The 26813-nt window shown below is 35.2% G+C and overlaps 1 protein-coding gene and 1 pseudogene across 1 annotated transcript; both read left to right on the top strand.

Moving 5' to 3' along the window:
• Window positions 1–7672: 7672 nt before the first annotated feature.
• Window positions 7673–13550, top strand: LOC125269585 (annotated as a pseudogene).
• Window positions 13551–15619: 2069 nt separating this feature from the next.
• On the top strand, window positions 15620–26194 carry LOC125269733. The gene is made up of 19 exons (XM_048192686.1): window positions 15620–15799; window positions 17119–17408; window positions 17509–17802; window positions 19133–19513; window positions 21454–21741; window positions 21842–22135; window positions 22429–22464; window positions 22577–22918; window positions 23012–23311; window positions 23469–23580; window positions 23963–24010; window positions 24096–24122; window positions 24200–24262; window positions 24360–24404; window positions 24503–24529; window positions 24631–24675; window positions 24889–24957; window positions 25249–25267; window positions 25411–26194. Exons 3-19 carry the CDS (start codon window positions 17523–17525, stop codon window positions 25456–25458), a joined length of 2424 nt encoding a protein of 807 aa, XP_048048643.1. The 5' UTR covers window positions 15620–15799; window positions 17119–17408; window positions 17509–17522; the 3' UTR covers window positions 25459–26194.
• Window positions 26195–26813: the final 619 nt, after the last annotated feature.

Raw genomic sequence — 26813 nt, 5'->3', positions numbered from 1 at the left:
CTAACAGTTGACCGTAGAATATTTAGTAGGACATTTCACGAATGGACTTATTGCACCTGTGGCAACTTCTAAAAATGAATAACAAAGAATGTGCATCAGGTGTTTTACTTTTTATATGTTTTTAATTAATTTATGGAGCCACTGTAAGTGTATCGGTACATATTATATCGCTATATTGCAATGCTATCATATTTTGAGCATGCAATTAGCTTGCTTTGTTGTAAATAGAAAAGCCTGATAATATCACTGCAAAATACCTAATAAGTATTGTTGTACTCTGCCACATTTCTCACTACCACATCCCATCTCTTAAACATCTGGGCTTAAAGAAAATCATGAGCTTCCCATTTGTATTTAAAACATTGTGGCGGCGTTCATGTGCATTCAACTCATAAATACGATCTTTCTGACATGACTTGAAAGCACCATACCTTAGCTCATCCCCATAATCTACCATATTTATCTCATCACCAGAGCATTTAACAGCAGCATCCAACAATAAATGTATTCTTATTAAAGATATAAAAGTTATTCAGTCAAGAGCAGTGACTGATTTTATGTTTTTATTTTGTTGTTTGATTCTTTTTATTATGCTGACTAAATGGCATGGATCTGACACACATCCTATTTTCTCACAACTCCTTATATTAATTTAATTCTGTGCTTAAAAAGATACTTGACAAAATGGTAATTTTGACATAGTCTTGCGTTTTTGTCCATTCAAGCGTGAAAGAAGTGGCATTCTGTGCACATTTCGGGTGTTTGTCACTGAGAGCTGCTTCACAGACAGCATGCCACTACAGATTTGAGTTCTTATGCTTGAATGGTTTATTACACTTGAGTAATTGCATTAAATATTAAAACACATTAAACTGAAAAAGAAATATGCATGCATTAACACATTTTGATAGCCCTAATAATAATACAGTTAGAATATGTTCAACCCAAAAGTAATCAATGTAATTGAAATTAAAGTCATCATAATTGTTTTACTAAAATGATAATCTCAAGTGTTAAATGTTTTTTTAGAATATGGAGTCGACTATCAAGAATGTTTTCGCAGACAGTTACTATACTTTTTAATTTAAAACAAACAAACAAACAAACAAAAAAAAACCATCTGAATTACATTCAGTTAATTACATTCAATTAATTCAATTACATTCAATCAACATCTGAATTACATTCATTTAATTAACCTCCATCAGTTATAAATGAACTGGAACTAAATGAAACAAATCTCTCTCTCTCTCTCTCTCTCTCTCTCTTTCTGTGTGTGTGTGTGTGTGTGTGTGTGGTCCAGGTATATAGAGCAGAGGCAAGGACACAACAGCTTTCTAATGTGCTCTTCTGCAACAAACCAGGACAACACAAATCCTCTAGTGGACATATACTGAATCTATGGCATGTTTTGTATTATATTCATAGTATAAAGAATTTTTATGACTTCAGCATAATTGTAATCCATCATTTGTATAAAAAATGTTGTGTGTGTCCTCTTTTTTCCCCCTTTTAATTCAAAAGAATCATCTTTTTGTGTTCTCTTACGCCCTCTTATGTAATCAATAGAATATTTTTTGAATATAAATTTCACTGTATTTAAACACAGTTTTATTTGTAATCAAAGCTTATACAACAGTATAGTTTTTTATCATTAAATTTGACATTCAAACAGTCAGAAGCTGTTATGTGTTACTTGATGATTCAACTTAATTTACATGACGTGTTTTCAAAGTGCCCGTTTTTGAACATTACCATTATTGTGTCAGTGTAAACTAAAAAAGGGATTTTGTGAAAATGACATCATGTGTATTACGTGTTCCGTCTATAGTCACATAGTGTTTTTTACAAAGTGGCATTGCCAACTACTGGCCTGGCATGAATAATACAGCATTTTTTAATCGTTTTCATGGATCCGTGAGAAAGGGAATCGTTTTGACAATAATGTTGTCTGTGCAGGAAAAATGCAAAGGAAAAACTTTTTTTAGTACATTGGTATCAGATAAGCCTAGTTATTGTCAAAAAACCCCACAATGCTATTTCATTATGTGAACACCTGAATCCCTTCATGAAGGGCCCTACCACAAGTCTGTTAGCAAAGGGTACAGGAGATGGTCTCTTCAAGGAAGTAATTTTATCATTTGTGGTCAAGTGACCTGAATGGAGAATCCTCGCGATTCACTTTAAAGCTAGATATGGCAGGAGAGGTCGAGTTAACGTATAAACAGAATAATTCAAGTTGTTTTGTTGTGATATATTACACACATTTTCGTCATGCATTTCATAAATATGTTTGTAGGTAAGAAATGTTTTAAAAGGATAGTTCACCTGAAAATGAAAATTATGCCATGATAATTACTTTCCATCAAGCCATCCCAGGTGTATATAATCTTCTTTCAGACAAACACAATCAGAGATATATTTAAAAATATCTTTAGTCCTACAAAGGTTTATAATGGTTGTGACTGGGGAGCCACGTTTAAAAAAAAAATGCATCCATCCATAATCAAAGTAATCCATACACACTATTGAAACACCATTTAACAATATGTAAGCTATACCCTATTTTGAGCCTAAAAGGTTCTGCGTTTGAGAGAACATAGAAGTTGTCAAAACCAGTGTTTTTTTTTTTTTTTTTTTTTTTTTTTGTCAATATGCACCACTAGTGGCCTGACTGTGACCATGTGGCCTCTCTATCAGTATGATGTCTGTTTTTCTCTTTTTCTCTTTTTATCGTTCAGATTATTATTTATTTATCATTTAATTAATAAAACGATGTGTAGTCCATCTGGATGCTGTGTTGTTTATATTAATAATAATAATTTATATTCAAAAAATAACTATATATATATATATATATATATATATATATATATACTATATACTATATATAAAATAACACCCCTCTTTCACACATTAGAAAGCACCCCATCCAGCCTGTCTCTAATGCTCCTAAATTCACTCTGGTGAATTTACTCTGGTGAGTCTCTTTTGGACAGCTTTACAGAGTCATTCTTCGGGATCTGAGCAATGAATTACACAGGCGTAGGGCCTATACTTATTTGTCTTTTTTAAATCTTTGTTTTTCTTCTATTATATTGTTATCAGCGCTCAGTTCAGAAGCCTGCATCTCTGATAGTATTGGGTTTGCATTAGTGCGTGTGGCATGGGCAGCTTACACATCTGGAAAGGCACCATCAATGCTGAAAGGTATATCCAAGTTCTAGAACAACATATGCTCCCATCCAGACGTCGTCTCTTTCAGGGAAGACCTTGCATTTTCCAACATGACAAGGCCAGACCACATACTGCATCAATTACAACATCATGGCTGCGTAGAAGAAGGATCCGGGTACTGAAATGGCCAGCCTGCAGTCCACATCTTTCACCCATAGAAAACATTTGGCGCATCATAAAGAGGAAGATGCGACAAAGAAGACCTAAGACAGTTGAGCAACTAGAAGCGGGTATTAGACAAGAATGGGACAACATTCCTATTTCCTAAACTTGAGCAACTTGTCTCCTCAGTCCCCAGACGTTTACAGACTGTTATAAAAAGAATAGGGGATGCCACACAGTGGTAAACATGGCCTTGTCCCAACTTTTTTGAGATGTGTTGATGCCATGAAATTTAAAATCAACTTATTTTTTTCCTTAAAATAATGCATTTTCTCAGTTTAAACATGTCATCTATGTTGTATTCTGAATAAAATATTGAAATTTGAAACTCCCACATCATTGCATTCTGTTTTTATTCACAATTTGTACAGTGTCCCAACTTTTTTGGAATCGGGTTTGAAGTGATTTTTACTTTGTCCATTCAAGGACGTGAAGTAAAATAGGGATTGGATACTCACGTCATCGCTGACGTTGTGATTTTGGATCAAACGTCTCTTAAGGTGTGGTTATGAGTACATCAGATGACCACTTCCCTCCCTTTCCCTAGTTCAGGGCACCATTTAAGGTCTTTTACCTTGGTGGTATGAGAACACTCTCAACAGGGGCTTTTCATTCATTTAGAGTTAACTTAAAGTGGTCAGCTGATTTATCTGAAAGATTGGTGATATTGCTAACTTGTAGAACCTTTTCTGTATTATCAGCACAAGGAAGACACAAGTGTGATAAAATAAATTTTATTAACAAAAAGAATTGTTATTAACAAAAAGATAAACAAGAATAACTAACACAACTACTAAATGAATACCATGAATGATAAAGGAATAAAGTGCATAAGCTACATAGAATACAAGTGATTAAGTTGGAGTGTGGCTATGGAAGAGTTACGTTATCTTAGGGAAAGATAAACTGTTTCTCTAAAAATAATAAGGTGGCAAACCTTATTATGCAACAAACAAATAAATGAGAGATTATTTGTTATTGACTAACATCAGCTATATTGAATCTAATAGGAATTAGGAAAACTATATACTGATAATATACAACAATGCCAAGGTCTCTGGAAAGAGGTTTGGTTAAGTGATATTTACGTTCCACTTGGTCGAGTCCGATGACGGTGACGTCTTCCACTAATTGTGCTGGGCGACAGTGCAGTGGGGAGAGGAGCCAGAATCCTGTTCTCAACAGTCTTGAACACGAAGCTTCTGTGGAGATGCTGATCTCCTGGAGCACCAAAGGGTCCTAAAATCTGGAACACGCAGATGAGGCTCTGGTGTAGGTGCAAAAGGTCCTTAACAATCTGGAACACGCAGACGAAGGTACCTTGGAGTGAAGGTTTGCTCTCCTGAGCTTAACCTTGTTGCAGATGTCGTTACTGTCTCGCTGGACGGAAACTCTGAACGTAGTGTTTGTTGATGTCTGCTCTGTCTTTCCCCTTTGACGGGCAGACTCAGAACGGTGTATCTGTTGTGTCTATCCTCATGCAGGACAGACTCAGAACGGTGTATCTGTTGTGTCTATCCTCGTGCAGGACAGACTCAGAACAGTGTATCTGTTGTGTCTATCCTCGTGCAGGACAGACTCAGAACAAGGAGTGTCTGTTGAAAGGGTACCTTTATCCCTTTCCGATGAGGAGGAGATTGCAATTTGGCACTTCTCCATTCAAGTGCTGTGATTGGTTGCTGGCATCAGACGGGACACACAAAGTGTGGCCCACCCTTCTTTCCCCTGTGGAACTCATTTGCATAAAACACAAAGTTGGAAGTCTTTACAGTGTCTTTAAAGTTTACCAATGCATTTCTCACTTTCCAAACCACCACCAGAATACCTTTGGCAATATTCTAAACAAATAGAGACTAAACATGATGGAAAAAGATTGAACTGTCATTCAATTGTACATTAACAGCTGAACTTTGAGTCAGAGGTTGCATTACAAATAGCTGTCACTGAGAATACTTATTTCTGTGAATAAGTATGAAATGGATGTGTAGTTTGAATCAGTTCCAAGGTTTTCAAACATAGTTTTGAATGGATTCGGATGGATCTTTGTGATCTCTCTTTGTTTCACCCATTGCTGCTAAGGTCCCAAGGAATTTTTATGGCAGTCTCTGGCCAACCTTAGGGAGTAGTGTCTAGATGGGTGAAGGGCAGTAACTGCCTGTGGACCAATGAGAAGTCTTGTCCTTCCCAGGCTTGGTACAAGAGGTCTTCTTCTTACCCTCTAAGAGAGGTCTGGATGTTGTCCTTCCATCTTTATCTGATGGCGTTAGGACAGTTTGTTTGTGTTAGTCCACCGAGATCCAATCAAAATGTAGCAAACCTTTGTCCACTGTTACGGAGAAAGAGGGGCCTGGCCATAAACTGGGCCCTGGAATTCACTACAGGTTTGTATGTTTAACATGTTCAAGCAAAAATTGTAGCAAAATGACCATTTAAATGTTATTTTTCTTAATTGCATTTGCACTTCACAGTTAAGACACTTGCGATTGCATTTTCATTAAATGTCCCGCAATGAATGTAGCAATGTAGCTATTAGAGTCTGGGAATGTGACGTCAGCGACGCATTGCATTCTGGGACTTTAGGTCACCTGTCAGTACAGTAGAGACTGGGAAATAGTGGAGGAAGATGTTAAAATTTATATTATACAGTTAAAAACATATTAGAATGGTGAATGCTGGCTGTGTTATGAACTATCTGCATATACTGACCAGCGTGGAAAACGGATGTGAAATGAAGTGCCATTTTGTCCCATTTTTGGGACATTCTAAAATGCTTAATGTGGCTTAATGTAAGTAAACATCATACTAATAGCCCAGAATTTGAACGCAACGCGTTTAATTTCACGTTAAACGCTTTCCTCCCATAGAAACTATGTACAGCAATCCCTGCCTCTGCTGAATTTAGATAGATAGATAGATAGATAGATAGATAGATAGATAGATAGATAGATAGTCAGTTAAGCAAGGTGCATGGCTCGTGCGCAAAACTTGCAGCAGACACAAGAAGCAAGCCTGTTTTGTACAAATTATGGTGATCCAGTCTTTAAAAGTGCATTAAAATAGAAATAAAACTGATTTATTGCCAAATTAGGTAAGTGTGATGACTGCATTACAATATAAATACAACATTAAAAAAGGCAACCTGATGGTTTTGTGTCGATGTACATCGAGTTCAGAATGACAGCTTACAGTTCACCGGAAATGCGGCAGCTGTAAAAAAAAAAAAATCAGGAAGTAACCTTGCATATAGTCAATTGAGCACATGGGCGTCGGAAGCAAAAAAAAAATGTAGGTGGGTCTTCCCCCAAAGTTTTATACTATATATACTGGTATATATATATTTGAATCGAATAAGGAGACACAGCCCTTTACGTTTTTTGCTCCCATGTCTTTTCAACACATTATCGCACAGTGCATATACTTTTTACCCGCATAATGCGCAGACAACTGGAGAAATACACGATTACTTTTGATTTCGTTAGATAGAAAAGAAGCAGGGCCGTACGCAGGGTTTTCACAGATTTAGGAGCAAGTTTTAGCAATAAAATGCTTTGTAAAATACTCTTAGAGCAAAAATGTAGGACTCCTAAAAGTCCTCCTAAAAATGAGAACTGACACGCCCATTATTTTTAATGGTTTCTCCTAAATCGGCAAGTTAGGAGCTACTTTTAGCCTTAAGATGATTTGTGAATACGGTCCCTGATGTTCATATTTAGTTTTGATAAATGCATTATTAGAATCAAATGCAGCATTTTATTAGGCAGTGAATACTGAACTGTTTTGCCAACATACAAGTGTGTTTAGTTTGCTGTGTTAATTGTTTTGAGAGCAACTACATTTATTTGGAGAAATACTTTGTTGTTTATAGTTTATCTATTAAAAAAGTACATTCCCTAAACCTACTTAAACAGAGTGACAGACAGCTGATGTTGTTTTCTTCTTTTTTGCATCTTGGGTTTGTCATGCTTTATCGAGCGCAAAATCAAGTTTGTTCAAAATAAGATGCCTCAAACACTTTACCTCATTTAAAGTGGCAGTGGTAGGGGCTAGGCTTGGAAAATGTTTAATTAAGAGGTATTTGTGGTGTTGACTAATCTCTGCTTCAGTTAAGCAAAGCAGATTTCAAAGAAAATAACACATCTTTCTGTTTCTGTTACTCTCTGTACTGGTGAAAGTAAAAATTTACGTTTCACACTTCCTCTTACAAAATCTTTCTTGCATAACCAAATAGCGTTTTTTTTTTATCTTTTTCTCACAGTTGTTCACATTTTGAAATCAGTGTATGGTTTAGGCCTTTTCCAGTCAGTCGACTTAATTGCAAATAAGACCGCATTAAGAAGGTAAAAATGAAAAAGAGGATATTACATCTGATTTAGCATTACAAAGTGATTTAGGATGCATTCTATTTAATAGAATACTTCACTTGTCAATTTCCATAAATTTAAACGCTTTTGTAAAATTTCCATTGTTAAAAATGGTCTTCACTTTATTTTGAAATGTTGTTTTTTTATTTTACAACTTGTTTTCTTTTTTCACCTAAAGGCAAACCCTGGAACATGATGGGACCTCTGATTGTTCATTTGCTTTTACAAGGTATAGTACATGTTGTTTTGTTTCTCTACTCATGAAGTAGTTGATAAGGGTATACATCCTGAAAATCTGTCACAGTAGATTTTCTTTTTTTTAATTAATACTTTTTAATCTGACCTCAGCAGCTTTTCCCAGGTTAGATTATTCATTGTCTTTATTTCAGAAGATTTCTGCCTCTTGGTAATTTCACTGTGTCTAATGGTTGCACACTATAAAGTATGTTGCTATATTTCAGGTCATGCATTTGTAGAGCTTTAGTATTTAGGGGAGAGCGGGGCAAAACCTAACATGGGGTCAGTTGTAACACACGTTTTAAATACGTCCACATATGCTAGCATGATGAAACTTACTGTATTTACTAGTTGCCATATCAACTATAGAGAAAAAAAATTGCACCAAAATCCAGAAATCTTTGAAAAATACCACTGAACATTTATTTAACAATAGCATAAGTAAAAAGTAAGGTAATATTTTGTGTTTGTGGACAAATTTGATATGATTTTAATCTCATATCTGTTATTTAGCAGTTTGAGTAGTTCTTTAATGCTTCAATAACTAGCAGAAGATACTAACCAGCTGTGTTACAATTATACTACTAGAATTATGCTGTTCTATATAGTCACCAATATCTGTTTGGAAACCATGGGAAAGAAAGGTGAATAAAGACTGAGAGGAAGAGCCTGAACATTCAGAAAATATTATTTTAAGAAATTTACAGCATTCATACTGTCTCTTCTATTTGTCTTCTGTTCTGTGAGAGCTGTGAGTTGAGGAGGGGGCTGTTTTGTTCAGCTCTGTGTTTTTCTGAATGCCTGAATATGTTTCTTCATCTGTTTGAGTGTATTGTTTTGACCTAGGCTACACTGTTAGCCCGGATAAGTTGAATTTACTTAAAAAATTTGAGGAAACTGGTTGCCCTAAAAAAATTAAGTAATGATTAAGTAATGTGAACTTAATAATTCGAGTTAATTTAACTTAAAATGTTTTGTAATATTAATTACTTTGTAGTTATTACAACTAGTATATTTAGTTCAATGTACTAAGCAAGTTAACTTGCCACCAATCAAAATTCATCCATGGCTCCCATCATGCATTGCTGCATGAATAAATTATGAGCTGAATTGTCTTAGTAATTTTCTTTATTCTCACTATCTAATTTTTGCTGTTTTTCTGTGACTTTTTAGTAGCTTGTTTTCTAATGTTCAGAGTTGATCTGTTTATCAGAACATGTTGCTTGTCACCATCGTTGAGATTCACAGGCTGATTCTTGATGTCTGTGTGTGCCTAAAATATGTTTTTTTTTGTGTGATAAGGACAACTTTAAAAAAAAAATGTATTGTAGAAGTTGATCCTCCACTGTAGAATCACAGTGCTGTTGTAATCAATAATGTAAATCTAACTCAGAGATTGGGCTCTAAATGAGTTCAGTGATTCAGATCAAATAATGATTATGTGAAAACATAACCAACAACACCTGATCATCTTTTAACTTTGCTTGTCCGGTTGGTTTTAATGCAGTTAAAACTGCCCAAACAAAATCTAATATTAAGAAGTCAAGGGTCAAGAGCTCAACTAAAACAAACCCTGACCCTCGATGATGGTAACTTAAAAATTGTGATTTTCTCCTTTGGTGAAAAACTATAAAAAGGTAAATGTTAGGAAAAAATGTCTGTAGAACAGCCAAAACAAATGTTCCAACTGCTCATCAACAGCTCCTTGAATTCATACACACCACGACAAAATGGCGTCATTACCTGCCGCAAACCAGTGTGAAGGAGGCGTGGTCAGGAGAAAAACTTCATAATTTAAGTGCATTTAACTTACATTTATTAACACATTCAAATACACCCACAAATTAGTAGAATATACTTATATTTTATAAGTAATGCAACCAAACTTAAATATTTTAAGTATATTGTAATTATATTTTTAAGTAAATATAAAATCCGGGCTAAGAGTGTATATAGCTGTAGTTTGCAGTGTGTTCATTGGGAAACTTCAAAATTATTTAAATTAGAATTTCTAAAACATGCTGTTATTGTATATGGAGAAAAAAGTTTAGTTTGTCATGTGTTTGTGTGTGTGTATATATATATATATTTTTTATATTATTATTATTATTATTATTATTAGATCAGATAAAATTTTAAGTTGTCATATGGTCGTGTTACAATGTGCCCCACCTGTTGTCACATTTCACTTCCATTTGTTCAGGGTAAATAAAGAAAAAAGTATGCACTGTGTTAATGAAACAAAGCCACATATTTGTACCAGATGTGTGAAATTAATGTGGAATAAAAATAAGTTCTCTGAACCTTAAGTAGATTTATACAAACTGAGAAAGTCAAAAAGTGTTAGGTTGTGCCCTGCTCTTCCCCTACATGAGATCAGATAGGATTTCTTAACCAACTTAAAGGGTTAGTTCACCCAAAAATGAAAAGCATATCATTAATTACTCACACTCATGTTCGTTCCAAACCCGTAAGACCTTTGTTCATCCTCGGAACACAAATTAAGATATTTTTGATGAGATCCAAGAGTTTTTTTTTTTTATCACCCATAGAAAGCAACGTAATTATTGCCATTCAATGAACAGCATAGGAGAATGACAGGAAGGAGATGAATTTGTTGAATAACATTGTTATTTTTGTTTTGTTTTTTGCACACAAAACTATTCACGTCACTTCATAACATTAAGGTTGAACCACTGCAGTCACGTGGATATTTTAATGATGTCTTTAGTACTGGACCTTGAATGATTAAGTTTCTTTCTATGGGGGACACAAAAACCTCTTGGATTTCATAAAAAAAAAATAATAAAAATTAAAATTTCAGCCATTAATTTTCTCTAAATTTCACCTGTTGTCCAACAGGTGTTCTGCTATATGATACTTTGGCATGGAGCGTGACAATGCCGAAAGACATTCATGGCCTCCAGGGTTCCTGTCTGGTTATACCATGTTCTTTCTCTTACTCATTCATACCCACCCAAAAACCCACGTAGAGTTGTGTGGTATCAGTTCATCTCTAAAGGTTATCCTTTAGTTTATGATCCAATGGTATCCATATGATGTTATTGATAAGTTTAGATGGAAAACATCTTTATATGGAAACCCATCAAATTGGGAATGCAGTCTGCTGATCACAAACCTGGAACAGTCTCACCATGGGGAGAAAATATATGCATGGATTGACCCTGAAAATGTTGGGTGGCGCACCTACGCATTTTATGATGTCACCTCTACAATCCATGTCTACAGTATGTAAATACTCTTGTAACAATCTTCTTTTAACTATAATATTTGTGTTTGTCCAACTGTAGTAAGATATTGTGTGGTCAATAACAATATACACAATAAAATGCTTCTCCCAAATTGACTTTCTTCTAATCAGTTTATTAGTTTCAAGGTATCATTTAGGGTGCTTTCACACTTGGTTCGATTGCCTGGACCGAACCCGAGTTCGATTGCTCCCCCCTCCCCCTCCCCCTCCCCCTGCCCCCACTGGACTGTGTTCACATTATATTATTTGGGTCCGACCCGCGGTTCGTTTGCGTCATCAAACCAGCAGCTGTTTACTCCGTTGCTTAGTAACGACGGCGCAGGAGAAGGCGGCAAAATGCATAACGTTGCTCTCCTCACTTTCATATTTTTCCCTGCGTCTCAATCAGCTCCCTAGTTCCCTAGGTCGTGAATCAGTATATCATGCAAGTGAATGTGGCTGATTCCCTGATCAGTGCCCTGACTACTGAACTAGGGAGCTGATTGAGACACATGGTTTGTTTTTGAACCGTTGGTTTTGTTCATAACGACACTTACCTCTATATGCCGCGACTGTAGTACGGAAGGTGAGCAGAAATAAGAAAGGCTACACTACAGCTCTCTGCTTGCAGCACGTCAGTCACGCTCGTTTGGGAAAGTGAGTGAAACACACACACAAACACAAATTTTTATCAAATAATACGGCATTGATAGCGGTTCACTTCCGCAATTTGGTACGTTTGCATTCATATCAGAAGCGAACCGTACCGGAGTTCACTTGAACCGCACCCCAGACCACCCTTTTTAAGCGGACTCGGGTACGGTTCGCGGGTGCGCACCCGAGTTCAGAAGACCGTGTTCACATCATCCAAACGTACCGAACTCTGACGTCAATCGAACCCGGGTGCGCACCAAAAGTGTTAATGTGAAAGCACCCTTAGAAAAAGCCAGCCTTTAGCTAGCATTACATTATACTATCACATTCTTATTCCTGCAAATGCTTTTTGCATGAATAACCATTCAAGCGTGACAAGACACACAAGAGAACTCAGTGGTGTGCTGTCTGTGAATCTGCTGTCTGTGTGACAGACACACAACTCAAACGCACAGAAAGCAGCTTCAGACAGAATACACATTTTGTCAAGTATACTCGTAAACAGAGTCTTAAATGAGTCTTAAATGAGTTAAAGTCATAATGTGAAGAGCTGTGAGAAAATGGGATGCATGTCAGATCACCGTCATGTATGTCAGATCATAAATGGACAGCAGCTCCTGTCATTAAGGTTAATCAAAGAACAAAAGAAAAAGAGAAAATCACTTTACACTAAACTTTTACAATATTAAAATGTTTTAAAAATTATAATGTTAGGTGTGATTAATTACAGACAAAAATCGATTAACAACACTTATATGTAAATGTGTGTGTGTGTGTGTGTGTGTGTGTATACAAGAGAGGAACTGACACTGACTTCATGCACACACACACACACACACACACACACAAAATGATCTTGAGATCTGTTAATTTAGAGTGAAAAGTAAAGGTAGTTCTGAGAAAGGCTTCATTCGTTCTACATATTGCAGATCAGATTGCAGCCACTGTATAGATTTAAAAAAAAAAGTGATGTTGATGTACTAATTCTATGTGTCTGTGAATTATAGATCATCCAGAGCTTCCAAGCATCAAAATTTATGGAGGTGAAAGGATGGGTGACACCATCACAGTAACATGTTCCACTCACCACTCGTGTCCATACAGAGAACCAACCATCATTCTGAATGGTGTAGAAGGATGTGACAAAATAGACAACAATCATATTAAAGGTGGCCTGTGGAGAATCACTCGGACATGCACAAGTGTTGTAAAGGCAGAACGCTTGAGTATTAAGTGTTCTGTAACGCATCATGGTGGCAAAACAGTGACAGATAGAAAAGACAAAAGTGCCAAATGTGAGTAAACACAAATATGAACTGTGTACTATATTTGAAATGTTACAGTTGGATCTATTACAAGATTTCACTTTAATTTCAGGTGTTCATCGTGAAATAAAAATTGAGCCTGAACTGACAGAATTCTCAGAGGGCGTCGCAAAGAACTTCATTTGCTCCGTCTATCACTCCTGCCAGAAAGAGACTCCAACCATCACATGGAACTATAAGAACATGCAGGTCTCAACGGGGAGCAAAACACTTTCTGGTTTAGATCGGATCACCTATTCCAGCATAACCTTTCTGGGTTCAAAACAAGACCATGAGAAGAAACTGATTTGTACTGCAAAATTTTCTGGAGGAAACACTGAAACCTTCTGTTGTTTTACGTGTACAACGTGAGTAATTTATTAGCATCATACATGTATGACTTGTGTTATAAGAATATTTACCATTCAAAATCTGCCTTGTTGTAATACCTGCATACTAAATTGTGGTAAATCAGAACAAATTATTTTATTACAAAAACTCCCAAAAAAAAAAAAAAAAAAAGACTACACACATGTTTACACAGGCTGCAGCGAGCCCTACTTAAGATCTTGTTGGTTTTGGTCAAATTGACCCTAATGCCGCACACACACTTAACGATTGTAAGGCCGATTATGAATGTAAATTGATACTTACGACTGATCACGCTCAAACGCGTCCAGTCAGAGCCAGTTGCGTTCAGTCTGCGATTACAGTCGGTGTTCAAATTCCATGTGTAAGTATATAAATCTGCTTAAAAACCTCAGTCTTAGAATGTTTTAGCTAGTCATTAAATGTGTGCCCGGCTTAATTGGATTCAATACAATTCCCCAAAAATCACACTATGGGGGAAAAAAAAACAAAAAAAACAACACAAATCAGTTACAAAGAATTAACTTTTAATATCAATACTTTTCACATATTACAAAAGACAAATATCTGAAATTGTATGATTAATAAAATACGTTTATTCAACCACTATTTTTAAGACAGCCCCTCCCCCAAGATTCTCCATTTGTGATGTGGTGCCGAAATATAATGCACACTCTGGTTATTTCTGTATGTATTTTATGAGGAGTTGTAGAGATTACTGCCCGAACTTCTTCTGAATAGGAGGTCTACTTCATAAATATTATGAAAATTATGAAAATATATTGGTTCACATAAATCAAACCATAGATGGAAGATCGGCGTGCGTCCTTATATGACCACCAGTGGAGCCTGGATATTGCATCTAGTGGAAAAGTTTGGTACTGCGCACAAACAAAATTTTACTGAAAGCTCATCTTTTGAGATGTCAACCTAAAATTTGGCCCGACATTTGTTCTGATGTTTGGCTTTGATTTTCTTGCAGTTTCAAAGTTTTGTAAAATATTTATTTCATATTAAAATATATATATAAAAAAATATATATATTTTACATTTTCCTAAACTTCCTAAACTTCTATAACTTTTTTTTAAACTTCTAACTTCTAACTTTTAACTTCTACAAGAAGTCCCCTTTAAAAAGATGCCAAAGTATGTGTTCTTGAAGTATTCAAGGATTTATAACAATTTAAATAGGAAAAGGTCATTTTCATCTTTATGCACAAAAAGTGAGACTGACAGTTGAACAGGTTGATTGGTTTTGTTTTCACAAACTTTGAAAATAAAAATGTTATTAAACTCAGCAAGACATTGGCACTTCAGGACTAGAGTTGATGAGCTCTGTCATACAATAAAGAAATCCTTTTAGTTTTTGCAAAATAAACTTGGCAAATAAAGTCAAAAATAGTAAAACAATACATTTGTTTAATTTATTCGGAAGTAAATTCTGTGTAGCTATAATAAGTCAAGAGTAAATCTATAGTAAATTATCAAGTACTCTCTACAGTTCTTGTGTAAGTGAACTACAATAAGCATTTGTCAGTACGTCATACTTTTCCTATTACACTTTAAGACAATTAGTTTGCATGATTTTTTAAAAAAAGTAAGGTTAACTAATTTGATTTTACAGTGCAGCAGCTAATCAACTGGAAGTCTCACACATTCAAAGAAATAACTTACTTCTGTATTGCAAAATAACGTGCATAGATTTTAAATTACTAATGTAATTGAAAGAAATATAATGATGGAAAATAGTAAATGATAACTTTTTATTTTTATTTTTATTTTTTGAGAAGTGTGCTTATCTTCCACTGCCATTAATGCTTTCCAATCTTGTCCCGCAGGTGTTATGAAGTATGATGTTTTGGGATTGGAAGTGAGAATGCCAAAAGAAATTCATGGCCTCCAGGGTTCCTGTCTGGTTATACCATGTTCTTTCTCTTACACGTCAAAACCACCCAAAGACCCACGTAGAGTTGTGTGGTATCAGTGGGTCTCTGACGGTTCTTCCTTTAGTTTATGATCCGTTTGCATGAAGGATCGATGTCATTCAGAAGTTTAAAGGAAAAACTGATTTATATGGAAACTCAACTTGGGAATGCAGTCTGCTGATCAAAATCCTGGAACAGTCCCATCATGGAGAGAAATTATACACAAGGATTGACCCTGAAAATGTTGTGTGGCACACCTACAAATTTGATGATGTCACCTCTAACAATCCTTTGTCAATGGTATGTAAATATTTTTGGAATAATTATCTTTTACTGTAATGTCTGTGATTGTCCAACTGTAGTAAAATATTGTGTGGTCAATAGCAATAGACAGTGAAATGCTTCTCCCAAACTGACTTCTAACCAATTTATGTATTTAACATTTCAAAGTAAAGGAAAGACAGTTTGCCACAAAAAGTATATATTTTTTGTCTTTTTCATTATATATCAAAATATCAAACCAAATGGCATGGTTAAAAAAAAGTAAAAAAAAAAAAAAGTGGCTCTGAAAAAGGGAAGTTATTTATTTGAAAAGCTCTAGCATAATTTGCAAATTTAACTTTTTTTTTCTTTTTCTTTTTTTATTTATTTATTTTTTACCTTTTTATCTAATGTAATGCAATTCACAGTTTCAAGTGTATGATGTATTAATTATAATCTTTCTGTCAAATTTCTTTAAATTTCCTTGACTCCTGGGGCCATATTCACTAAACATTTTATCATACCTCTAAGAGTTCTTCTAAATAGCTACTAAAAGTTCCTAGGTAAGAGTTTCCTGTGAAAACCTATTCATAAAGCTGCTGAGACCAACTTTTACTAAGGAAATAGAGAGAAGCCTTAAGCTAAGAGCAAGGGCAGGAATTACCTTGTTTTTAAGGATGATGTCAACACGCTTACTACCTATGCCGACAGTGATTGGCTGAAAGGGGAGGGGTCTCTGTCAGTGGTTTAATCATAGAAATATTGTAGAAAGAGGTATCATGTTGCCATATTCAAATGAAGGTTTAAAAAAATATAGGTTAAGTGTCATTAATTAAACAAGTATATGTTCAGCTAATTGTCAGAGTCTTACAACTCGTGAAACAATTGCCACAGGTAATAGGACACTATTTTCTTATTTATTTATTTATTTATTTATTTATTTATTCATTCATTCATTTATTTTGCTGTTTTTGCCTTTTTATTATGATAGGACAGTGAGTAGATAGGAAGTGAAGAGGTAGAGAGAAAGGGGTTTGATGTATTGGACCCATCTGAATTCTGCACAGAATGCTATACTTTAAAGCAACATGGAAGAGATTAGAAGGAAACTGACGCTTTATAGAGTTCAAAGGCTCTGGCCGAGCTGCAATATAAAGGAAACACTATTGGCTTTTTAAAAAAAAAAAAAAAAAAAAAAAGGGAGGAACTGCTCAATATGTACCGCCCTGTCTTCATGTTTCAGTTCATGCTGCATGTTCCAAGGCACTTCAGTGGGCCTTTAAGATGTTTTGTGAATATGACCCCTGATCTAGTTATAAGAGTGTGTTGCCTAAATGTAACATTTCTGCTATTTGTAGCAAGTTCACAGCCACCCAGCATCAATATTTATGGAGGTGAAAGGATGGGTGACACCATCACAATAGTGTGTTCAGCTGTCCACTCGTGTCCATACAGCAAACCCAACATCATTCTGAAAGGGTATAGAAGGAACTGACAAAATAGGACAATGAGCAAAATAATGATGGCCTGTGGAAAATCACTCTGACACGCACAGGTGTCATAAAAGCAGAAAGCACCACTATTGAGTGTTCAGTAACACATCATGGTGGCATAACAGTGACAGCTACAAAGGTCAAAAGTGCACAGTGTAAGTGAACATAAATATGGACTGCTTTGTGTGCTATTAGCAATAAGAGCATTTTAAATATCACATCTGGACCTGTTAAAAGATTTCAGTTTCATTTTAGGTGTTCATCAAAAAATGATGATTGAGCCTGAACTGGCAGAATTCTCAGAGGGCGTCGCAAAGAACTTCATTTGCTCCGTCTATCACTCCTGCCAGAAAGAGACTCCAACCATCACATGGAACTATGAGAACATGCAGGTCTCAACGGGGACGAACCCACTTTCTGGTTTAGATCGGATCACCTATTCCAGCATAACCTTTCTGGGTTCAAAACAAGACCATGGGAAGAAACTGATTTGTACTGCAAAATTTTCTGGAGGAAAAACTGAAACCTTTGTTGTTTTACATGTACAACGTGAGTAATTTTTTAGCATCATAGATGTATGACTTGTGTTATAAGAATATTTACCATTCAAAATCTTCCTCGTTGTAATACCTGCATACTAAATTGTGGTAAATCAGAACAAATTATTTTATTACAAAAACTGCAATAAATAAATAAATTCTGACTACACACATGTGGGTGGAGTTGGATGTACACCGCAGGCTGCAGCGAGCCCTACTTAAGATCTTGTTGGTTTTGGTCAAATTGACCCTAATTGGATTCAATACAATTCACCAAAAATCACACTATAGGGAAAAAAAAAAAAAAAAACATACAATCAGGTACAAACAATTAACTTTTAATATCTATACTTTTTACACAATACAAAAGACAAATATAGGAATGTATGATTAATAAAAATGTTTTTTAACCACTATTTTTAAGACAGCCCCTGCACCAAGATTCTCCATTTGTGATGTGGTGCTGAAATATAATGCACGCTCTGGTTATTTCTGTATGTATTTTATGAGGGTTGTAGAGATTACTGCCCAAACATCTTCTGAATAGGAGGTCTACTTCATAAATATTATGAAAATTATGGAAACATCAAACCATATATGGACTTCTACAATAATCTGTGAAGCATCCTCCTTTAAAAAGATACCAAAGTATTTGTTCTTAAGTTTTCAGGATTTATAACAATTTAAATAGGAAAATAGTCATTTTCATCTTTATACACAAAAAGTGAGACTGACAGTTAAACAGGTTGATTGGTTTTGTTTTCACAAACTTTGAAAATAAAAAGTTATTTAACTCAGCAAGACACTGGCACTTCAGGACTAGACTTGATGAGCTCTGACATACAATAAAGAAATGTTTAAGGTTTTGCAAAATAAACTTGGCAAATAAAGCCGAAAAGAGTAAAACAAAACATTTGTTTAATTTATTCGGAAGTAAATTCTGTGTAGCTATACTAAATCAAGAGTAAATCTGTAGTAAATTATCAAGTACTCTCTACAGTTCTTGTGTAAGTGAACTACAATAAGCATTTGTCAGTACATCATACTTTTCCTATTACACTTAGTTTTTTTTAAGACAATTGGTTTGCATGCTTTTTTAATGTAAGGAACTAATTTGATTTTACAGTGCAGCAGCTAATCAACTGGAAGTGTCACACATTCAAAGAAATAGCTTAGTTCTGCATTGCAAAATAATGTGTATAGATTTTAAATTACTAATGTAATTGAAAGAAATATAATGATGGAAAATAGTAAAGAGAACTTTTTATTTTTATTTTTTGAGAAGTGTGCTTATCTTCCACTGCCATTAATGCTTTCCAATCTCCAATCTTGTCCCGCAGGTGTTATGAAGTATGATGTTTTGGGATTGGAAGTGAGAATGCCAAAAGAAATTCATGGCCTCCAGGGTTCCTGTCTGGTTATACCATGTTCTTTCTCTTACACGTCAAAACCACCCAAAGACCCACGTAGAGTTGTGTGGTATCAGTGGGTCTCTGACGGTTCTCCTTTAGTTTATGATCCTTTGCACGCAGGTGATGTCATTGAGAAGTTTAAAGGAAAAACTGATTTATATGGAAACTCAACTTGGGAATGCAGTCTGCTGATCAAAATCCTGGAACAGTCCCATCATGGAGAGAAATTATACACAAGGATTGACCCTGAAAATGTTGTGTGGCGCACCTACAAATTTGATGATGTCACCTCTACAATCCTTGTCAATGGTATGTAAATATTTTTGGAATAATTATCTTTTACTGTAATGTCTGTGATTGTCCAACTGTAGTAAAATAGTGTGTGGTCAATAGCAATAGACAGTGAAATGCTTCTCCCAAACTGACTTCTAACCAATTTATGTATTTAACATTTCAAAGTAAAGGAAAGACCACAAAAAGTATATATTTTTTTGTCTTTTCATTATATATCAAAATATCAAACCAAATGGCATGGTTAAAAAATATATAAAAAGTGGCTCTGAAAAGGGAAGTTATTTATTTGAAAAGCTCTAGCATCATTTGCAAATTTAACTTTTTTTTTTTCTTTTTTTTTTACTTTTTTATCTAATGTAATGCAATACACAGTTTCAAGTGTATTATGTATTAATTATAATCTTTCTGTCAAATTTCTTTAAATTTCCTTGACTCCTGGGGCCATATTCACCAAACATTTTATCTTAAGAGTTCTTCTAAATAGTACTAAATGTTCCTAGGTAAGAGTTTCCTGTGAAAACCTATTCATAAAGCTGCTGAGACCAACTTTTACTAAGAAATAGAGAGAAGCCTTAAGCTAAGAGCAAGGGCAGGAATTACCTTGTTTTTAAGGATGATGTCAACACGCTTACTACCTATGCCGACAGTGATTGGCTGAAAGGGGAGGGGTCTCTGTCAGTGGTTTAATCATAGAAATATTGTACAACGAGGCATCATGTTGCCATATTCAAATAAAGGTTTAAAAAAATATAGGCTAAGTGTCATTAATTAAACAAGTATATGTTCAGCTAATTGTCAGCGTCTTACAACTCGTGAAACAATTGCCACGGGTAATAGGACACTATTTTTTAATTGTTTTTATTCATTTATTCATTCATTTATTTTGCCTTTTTATTATGATAGGACAGTGAATAGATAGGAAGTGAAGAGGTAGAGAGAAAGGGGTTTGATGTATTGGACCCATCTGAATTCTGCACAGAATGCTATACTTTAAAGCGATATGGAAGAGATTAGAAAGAAACTGAGACTGTACAGAGTTCAAAGGCTCTGGTCGAGCTGCAATATAAAGGAAACAGTATTGACTTAAAAAAAAAAAAAAAAGGGAGGAACTGCTCAATATGTACCGCCCTGTCTTCATGTTTCAGTCGGGTGTGTCTCATACGTCCTGAAAAGTGAAGCTGCGGGCTCTTTGATTGCCCCCTGGTGGCTGGATGCAGTACAGGTCATAAACCCCGCCCTCTCAATGCAGTTGAATGAGACTTCAGTAAAAACTTAAAAATAAATTCTGCTTCAAAGAAAACTTTCTGAAAGATGGTTTTGGTCATTTAAGGTAGTTGTTATCACGCTGATATATATTCAGTTGTTCGTTTTTGTGATAATTTAGATTTCAGATAGCAATTTGATGCCTTAGAAACAGGATTTAACTTGATTTAAAATGGCAGGACCGTTTCTGACGATTTAGAGTTGTTTCTAGTGGCATTTTATATTGAGTTTATCTACTGAATTTGCTGTTTCAAAAATATTGTTGCTCTAGAAACAGAATAGCCTATTATTTTATAGGTAGAATTTTAAATTGTGTATAATTTTTATAGTCTATCTAAAATACATGAATGATGACGCAGTCGTCTGGGCGGAAGTTTGATACAGCGACTCTGCCTCCGGGCTCCACTGACGATTCCTTCTGCGCATGCCCAGGTTCCAAACTTTTTTTTTTTTTTTTGACATATTGCGTAACGTGTCAGCGCCCATTGGCCCGTAGGCCCATTTTGGCTTCAGTTCATTATAATGGAAGGAAGCGGCATCGCGTCGTCCATCTTTTTTTTACAGTCTATGGTTTCAGTTCATGCTGCATGTTCCAAGGCATTTCAGTGGGCCTTTAAGATGTTTTGTGATTATGATCCCTGATCTAGTTTTAAGAGTGTGTTGCCTAAATGTAACATTTCTGTTATTTGTAGCAAATCCACAGCCACCCAGCATCAATATTTATGGAGGTGAAAGGATGGGTGACACCATCACAATAGTGTGTTCAGCTGTCCACTCGTGTCCATACAGCAAACCCAACATCATTCTGAAAGGGATAGAAGGAACTGACAAAACAGACAATGAGGAAAATATTGATGGCCTGTGGAAAATCACTCTGACACGCACAGGTGTCATAAAAGCAGAAAGCTCCACTATTGAGTGTTCAGTAACACATCATGGTGGCAAACCAGTGACAGCTACAAAAGACATAAGTGCACAGTGTAAGTGAACATAAATATGGACTGCTTCGTGTGCTATTAGCAATAAGAGCATTTTAAATGTCACAGTTGGACCTATTAAAAGATTTCAGTTTAATTTCAGGTGTTCATCAAAAAATAACAATTGAGCCTGAACTAGCAGATGTCACAGAGGGCGTCGCAAAGAACTTCACTTGTTCCGTCTATCACTCCTGCCAGAAAGAGACTCCAACCATCACATGGAACTATGAGAACATGCAGGTCTCAACGGAGAGGAACACACTTTCTGGTTTAGATCAGATAACATATTCCAACATAACCTTTCTGGGTTCCATAGATGATCATGGAAAGAAATTGATTTGCACTGCACAATTTTCTGGACAAAGCACAGAAACCTATGTTGTCTTACATGTAAAACGTGAGTAATTTGTTAGCACCATGTATGGTTTGTGTGAACTTTAGATGTCTTGCAAATGAAATGCAATTGAAATGCAATGCATAATGCAATTTATTCTAATGAACTGTAAATGGTTAGCATGAATGGTCTTCTTTCAAATACACTTTCAAACACATTAAATTACCCAAAAACTTTTATATTGAGGCTTGTTACTGCAATTCACAATTGCGTAAATTAGGTAAGGCTCAAATGCAACACTTCACTTCACTTACACCAAAACCAAACATAATTGTTTACCCTTGATTCTTTTACAGAGTATCAAAAACCAGTGGATCCAATCCAGAATGAAAGTATGTGTTTTCCCCCCTCTGTATAGCTACTCTGATATTTATATTATTGCACTGCATTCATATTTTAGTTCTCTAATAATACTAATTAATCCATTATATGGTATCATTTTAGCTTTTTTTCAGTATGAGGCAGATGTGATACCCAAGATCACTGCGTTGCCTCGTTCCTGTGTGGTAATACCGTGCAGTTTCAAGATGGCAGAAGAATTTGTCACTCAACTTCGTGTTCTTTGGGTCACCAAAAAAGGTGGCTACATGTTCCACACAGACTCACATGACGTCTTAGACAACTTTAAAGACCGTACAAGGCTTCTCGGAAACCCAGATGAGCAGAACTGTACTGTGGAGATGGATAATGTGCAAACTCATGACAACGGGCCATTCTGCTTCAGAGCAGAAAAAGAAAATGAGAAATATAGTTTCAACAACAGCTGTGTGTTCATTATAATGCGAGGTGAGGAAATATAACCACTCAATATTGGTTGGTTTTTAAAGATGCATCACATCCCATAACTAACATAACGTCTTTGTGTTTCTGGTTAAAAAGCATCTCCTGACAAACCTGTGATGTCGTCCCTCCCTGAAGACCTCGAGCCCGGGACACGCGTCACCGTCAAATGTTCAGTCAACCACACATGCTCCTCTCACCCTCCCAAAATTACCTGGAGCGTCCCAACAGCCCGAGAAACTATCAGTCACAATCACATGGGTGGAGGCGTCTGGGAAACAGTGTCCACTGTGATCTTCATTCCAACTGGATATGAAGAAAAAGATGAAATTGTCTGCAGTGCCAACTTTTGGGGTGGTAAAACTCAACAGAACAATACTGCCTTCCTGAGTGTTAAGAGTGAGTATAGACTGATACAGTTACGTCCAAGATGTTTTGGTGGATCTCTGATTGTAATGAGATCGGCTTATGCATCGGTTCGTGTTTTAATATGGCTTTTCAAAATGACTTCATGATGTGTGAGAGATCTGACTGATAATTCTTTAAAAAAAAATAGGAGTTCAAGAAATTAAATTGGAGACTCTCGGGCTTTATGCCATTGCTCCATCACTTGTGTTCATCCTCATTTGTGTACTTGCTGGAGTCTGCATATACAAGAGACGGCACAGGTAAGTGTTTGCATGGCTTGTTCTTACCCTTCAGATTTCTGTATTTACATTTGATGTCTCTGGATGCCAAACAGAAAGTTAGGCTATATCTTAAAAACGCTTTAAGGTATTGAAACAAAATTTTGTGTGTCATCACCATCCTGAAGCTACTTTGAGCAGTATGGACACATCACCACCTACTGGTCAAGAAATCTTAAAAAATAGCTTTTTTTCACTTCCCAAAATCATGAAACTTTTGTTTAATGACAAAAGGGTGCTTTTGGATTCATTAGGACATACCAAGTAAATTTAAATAATGGATCTGCTGCCACTGCTTATTTTCTGTTTTTTATCAGTCAGCATTGCCAGAGTCTCATTTTTACATTGTCATTGTTGATTATAGACAACCTCGTCAAGATATACAAGGGTTACAAACACAGTCTGAACACAGGTATGTGTGACATGTCTTTTTCATCAATTTCACTCACCTTTCATTGGCTAATAAAGTAACAATTTGACCTTATTATCTGATGTAGGAGATCACTTTGGAACAGATTTTCAAGGTTGGAGTTTACTTTACTGAACTTATCTTTGTATCTTTGTATTTGTTCCTGCAACTAAATTTAAATTTATCCCCCAGTCATTTTGATATGCCTGATGGAAGAGCAGCTTGGACTAACAGAGGAAACAGGAGTGATATCAGGCAAGTATAACATAAAAAGGTAAACAACAATAATAATAATAATGCAAAAAATAAAAATAAAGAGTTGGTCTTTGTTTTGGTCCAATGCACTATACAGGAACATTGAAAATGCTCCTGCAAGACCACCAAAGCCTGAACAAAGGCAGGTTGAAAACACAAATATAATATTACTATATATATATAAACAATGCACAAATTATGTTTGTAATCATACTCTTTACACGTCACATCTCTCAACAGACGGAGCATCTGGAGCCGCTTTTCTAGGTAATTAATATTTACATTTTCTTTTCATTTGATGTCTTGTTTCATTATTAAATAATAAAAAAGTCCAATTTGATAACTTTATTCTCTCTCTCTTTTTGTAGACACCAATCACCCAGAAACAATGCAAATCTGAGAGTAGAATACAAGTGAGAATTTTACTTTTTTTTTTAATTCAGTAAAAATTTCCATTTTAGATTTTACAGTATACATTTGAATAAAACACCAAACTTGTCTTTGTATATTAAAAATGTATTTGTATTTATTAAAAAAGTAACAAAATTACAAATATATTTTAATAAAATTTCCTCTCTATACAAAAGACCAATGTGGCATCACTGATGAACCTTCTTTCTTCACAGGGCAAACAACACATGTACAGTGTCAGGAAATAAGCCTTTCTCCAAACCTCATATTCCATCACCAAAGAGGTACAGAGCATTTGAACCACATATGAGTCCCTCAAGGTCTCAATTCATTATATTCATGTTACACAGCAAAATAATAGTGTCAAAAGTCCCCATGCCACTTCAAGATTCTTGAGCTCGGTTCTTTAACATTGTTTGTTATAACGGAAAAACGAATTGTAGAATTTGTGGAAGAGATGATTTAGATATTAATAAAAGTAACAGCATATTAAATCCATTTAGTTTAACAGATGTTATGATAAATTCACACATTTCTGTGATTTTAAAATTCTTATTTTTCTCCATGCATCTCAGTGAGCCAAAATCCTACCGTGTGAGTATATTTATCACTTCACTTGCTCTCTTACAGCATGGAAAACACATTCAATTTCTGTTATTTCAAATGCTGTCTGAAAAAAAAAAATGCTGACTATCACTAACCTCTGACATCTGTATCTCTTTACATTTTCCTTTAAGGGTTCTGATTATAATGCTGCTTGCACCAACCTATATGGAAATATCTAATGAAAATGAAACATCATCGGATCTGTGCATTAGCAATTGCAGCATGTGCTCGGAGTTTGAGTCCAGATCACGTAATTTCCCCATCCTGTTCCTCTGTTCAACATTGTTTTATTGATGACAACAATGTGAAATGGATACGAAAAACAAAAAACAACAACAACAAAAAAATGTTATGATCCTATGCTTCAGGAAGTTTCCAATTTTATACACGCAAATACATAAATACTTTTTTCCTGTCTGTAGTTTGTAACTGTGTATTGATTTTAACATGCTTTCATGCTTCATATATTATTCTGTATAATTTTTTTTTTTTAAAACAAAATACCTTTTGTATGTAACTGTATTACAATTACTTTTTTACTTTTTTTTTTTTTTTTTGCATGAAATTAATCTTGTACTACCTTTCTTTAAAATAAAGAAACATAAGTTTGTTTAAGTGTTCACAGTTTTTTTGTTTGTTTGTCTCATAGTTCCTTATATATATATAATATAAATATATATCAAAGCAATAACAACATAGCTCCCCTTCTCTTTCTGACCCCAACCTTAAGCCTTCATTAACTTCATGAATTTTATATTTTGCTGTGCTTGATACTAGATTCTTACCCAGTCCACTTGTTTTGATTACTAACTTGAATGTTAGTAATAAAAAAGGGAAATTATTTACATTTAAGTATAAGCAAAATGCAGAAAAGTAATTCATTTTGAAGCCACTTTCACTTCTCAGTTTGGTAGTTTCTTGATAGAGGGCACAGATGAAAACATCCAAAGATGGGCAGAAAGCACACACACACACACACACACACACACACACACACACACACACACACACACACACACACACACACACACACACACACAATAAATGATTAGTAACAAAATGCTACTGTAGATATGGATATTTGAAATAAGTTATAGGTAAGAAAACGCTTATTCCAGGTTTCACTTTTAAAACAAAATGTTCAGGTTTCATTGTAATTGTAATGTGATATTATTGCAAAGACATTCCTCAGATGAACAAATGAAGTGGTAAACCTTGACAAAATATGATGTGAAATGTTATTATAATGATTTTATAAAGTTTAAATATGATTTTAAAAACACTTTTAGAGCACAATGAGCCAATGAGTGGTCCTTTGCTGCCATCAGGTGGTTATAGTGGCAATTTCAAGGAACATGCCATTATACTTAAAGGAACATTGCCATTTTTCACCTTTTTAACTGTTATAAAGGCAGTCATATATGTCACATGTGCTTGTTTTTAAGAAGATCTGAGCATTCCTTGAGGAGTTATAGGTTTTTCGGGACACTTGGTCAAGGCCACATATTGAAATGACCCTGTTAGCTACCCAAAG

Source organism: Megalobrama amblycephala, linkage group LG6, assembly GCF_018812025.1.
Source record: "Megalobrama amblycephala isolate DHTTF-2021 linkage group LG6, ASM1881202v1, whole genome shotgun sequence".
NCBI classification, from domain to species: Eukaryota; Metazoa; Chordata; class Actinopteri; order Cypriniformes; family Xenocyprididae; genus Megalobrama; species Megalobrama amblycephala.
Note: the sequence above shows the minus strand (reverse complement) of the source record. Positions and strands in the feature narration are given on the sequence as shown.

Bases quoted from the DNA above. Each gene is read 5' to 3' on its own strand.
- LOC125269733 (XM_048192686.1), top strand. From the start codon at position 17,523: ATGATGATTGAGCCTGAACTGGCAGAATTCTCAGAGGGCGTCGCAAAG. The intron at 17,803-19,132 runs GTGAGTAATTTT...CTTGTCCCGCAG, and splicing joins TGTTGTTTTACATGTACAAC to GTGTTATGAAGTATGATGTT. The intron at 22,136-22,428 runs GTGAGTAATTTG...ATTCTTTTACAG, and splicing joins TGTTGTCTTACATGTAAAAC to AGTATCAAAAACCAGTGGAT.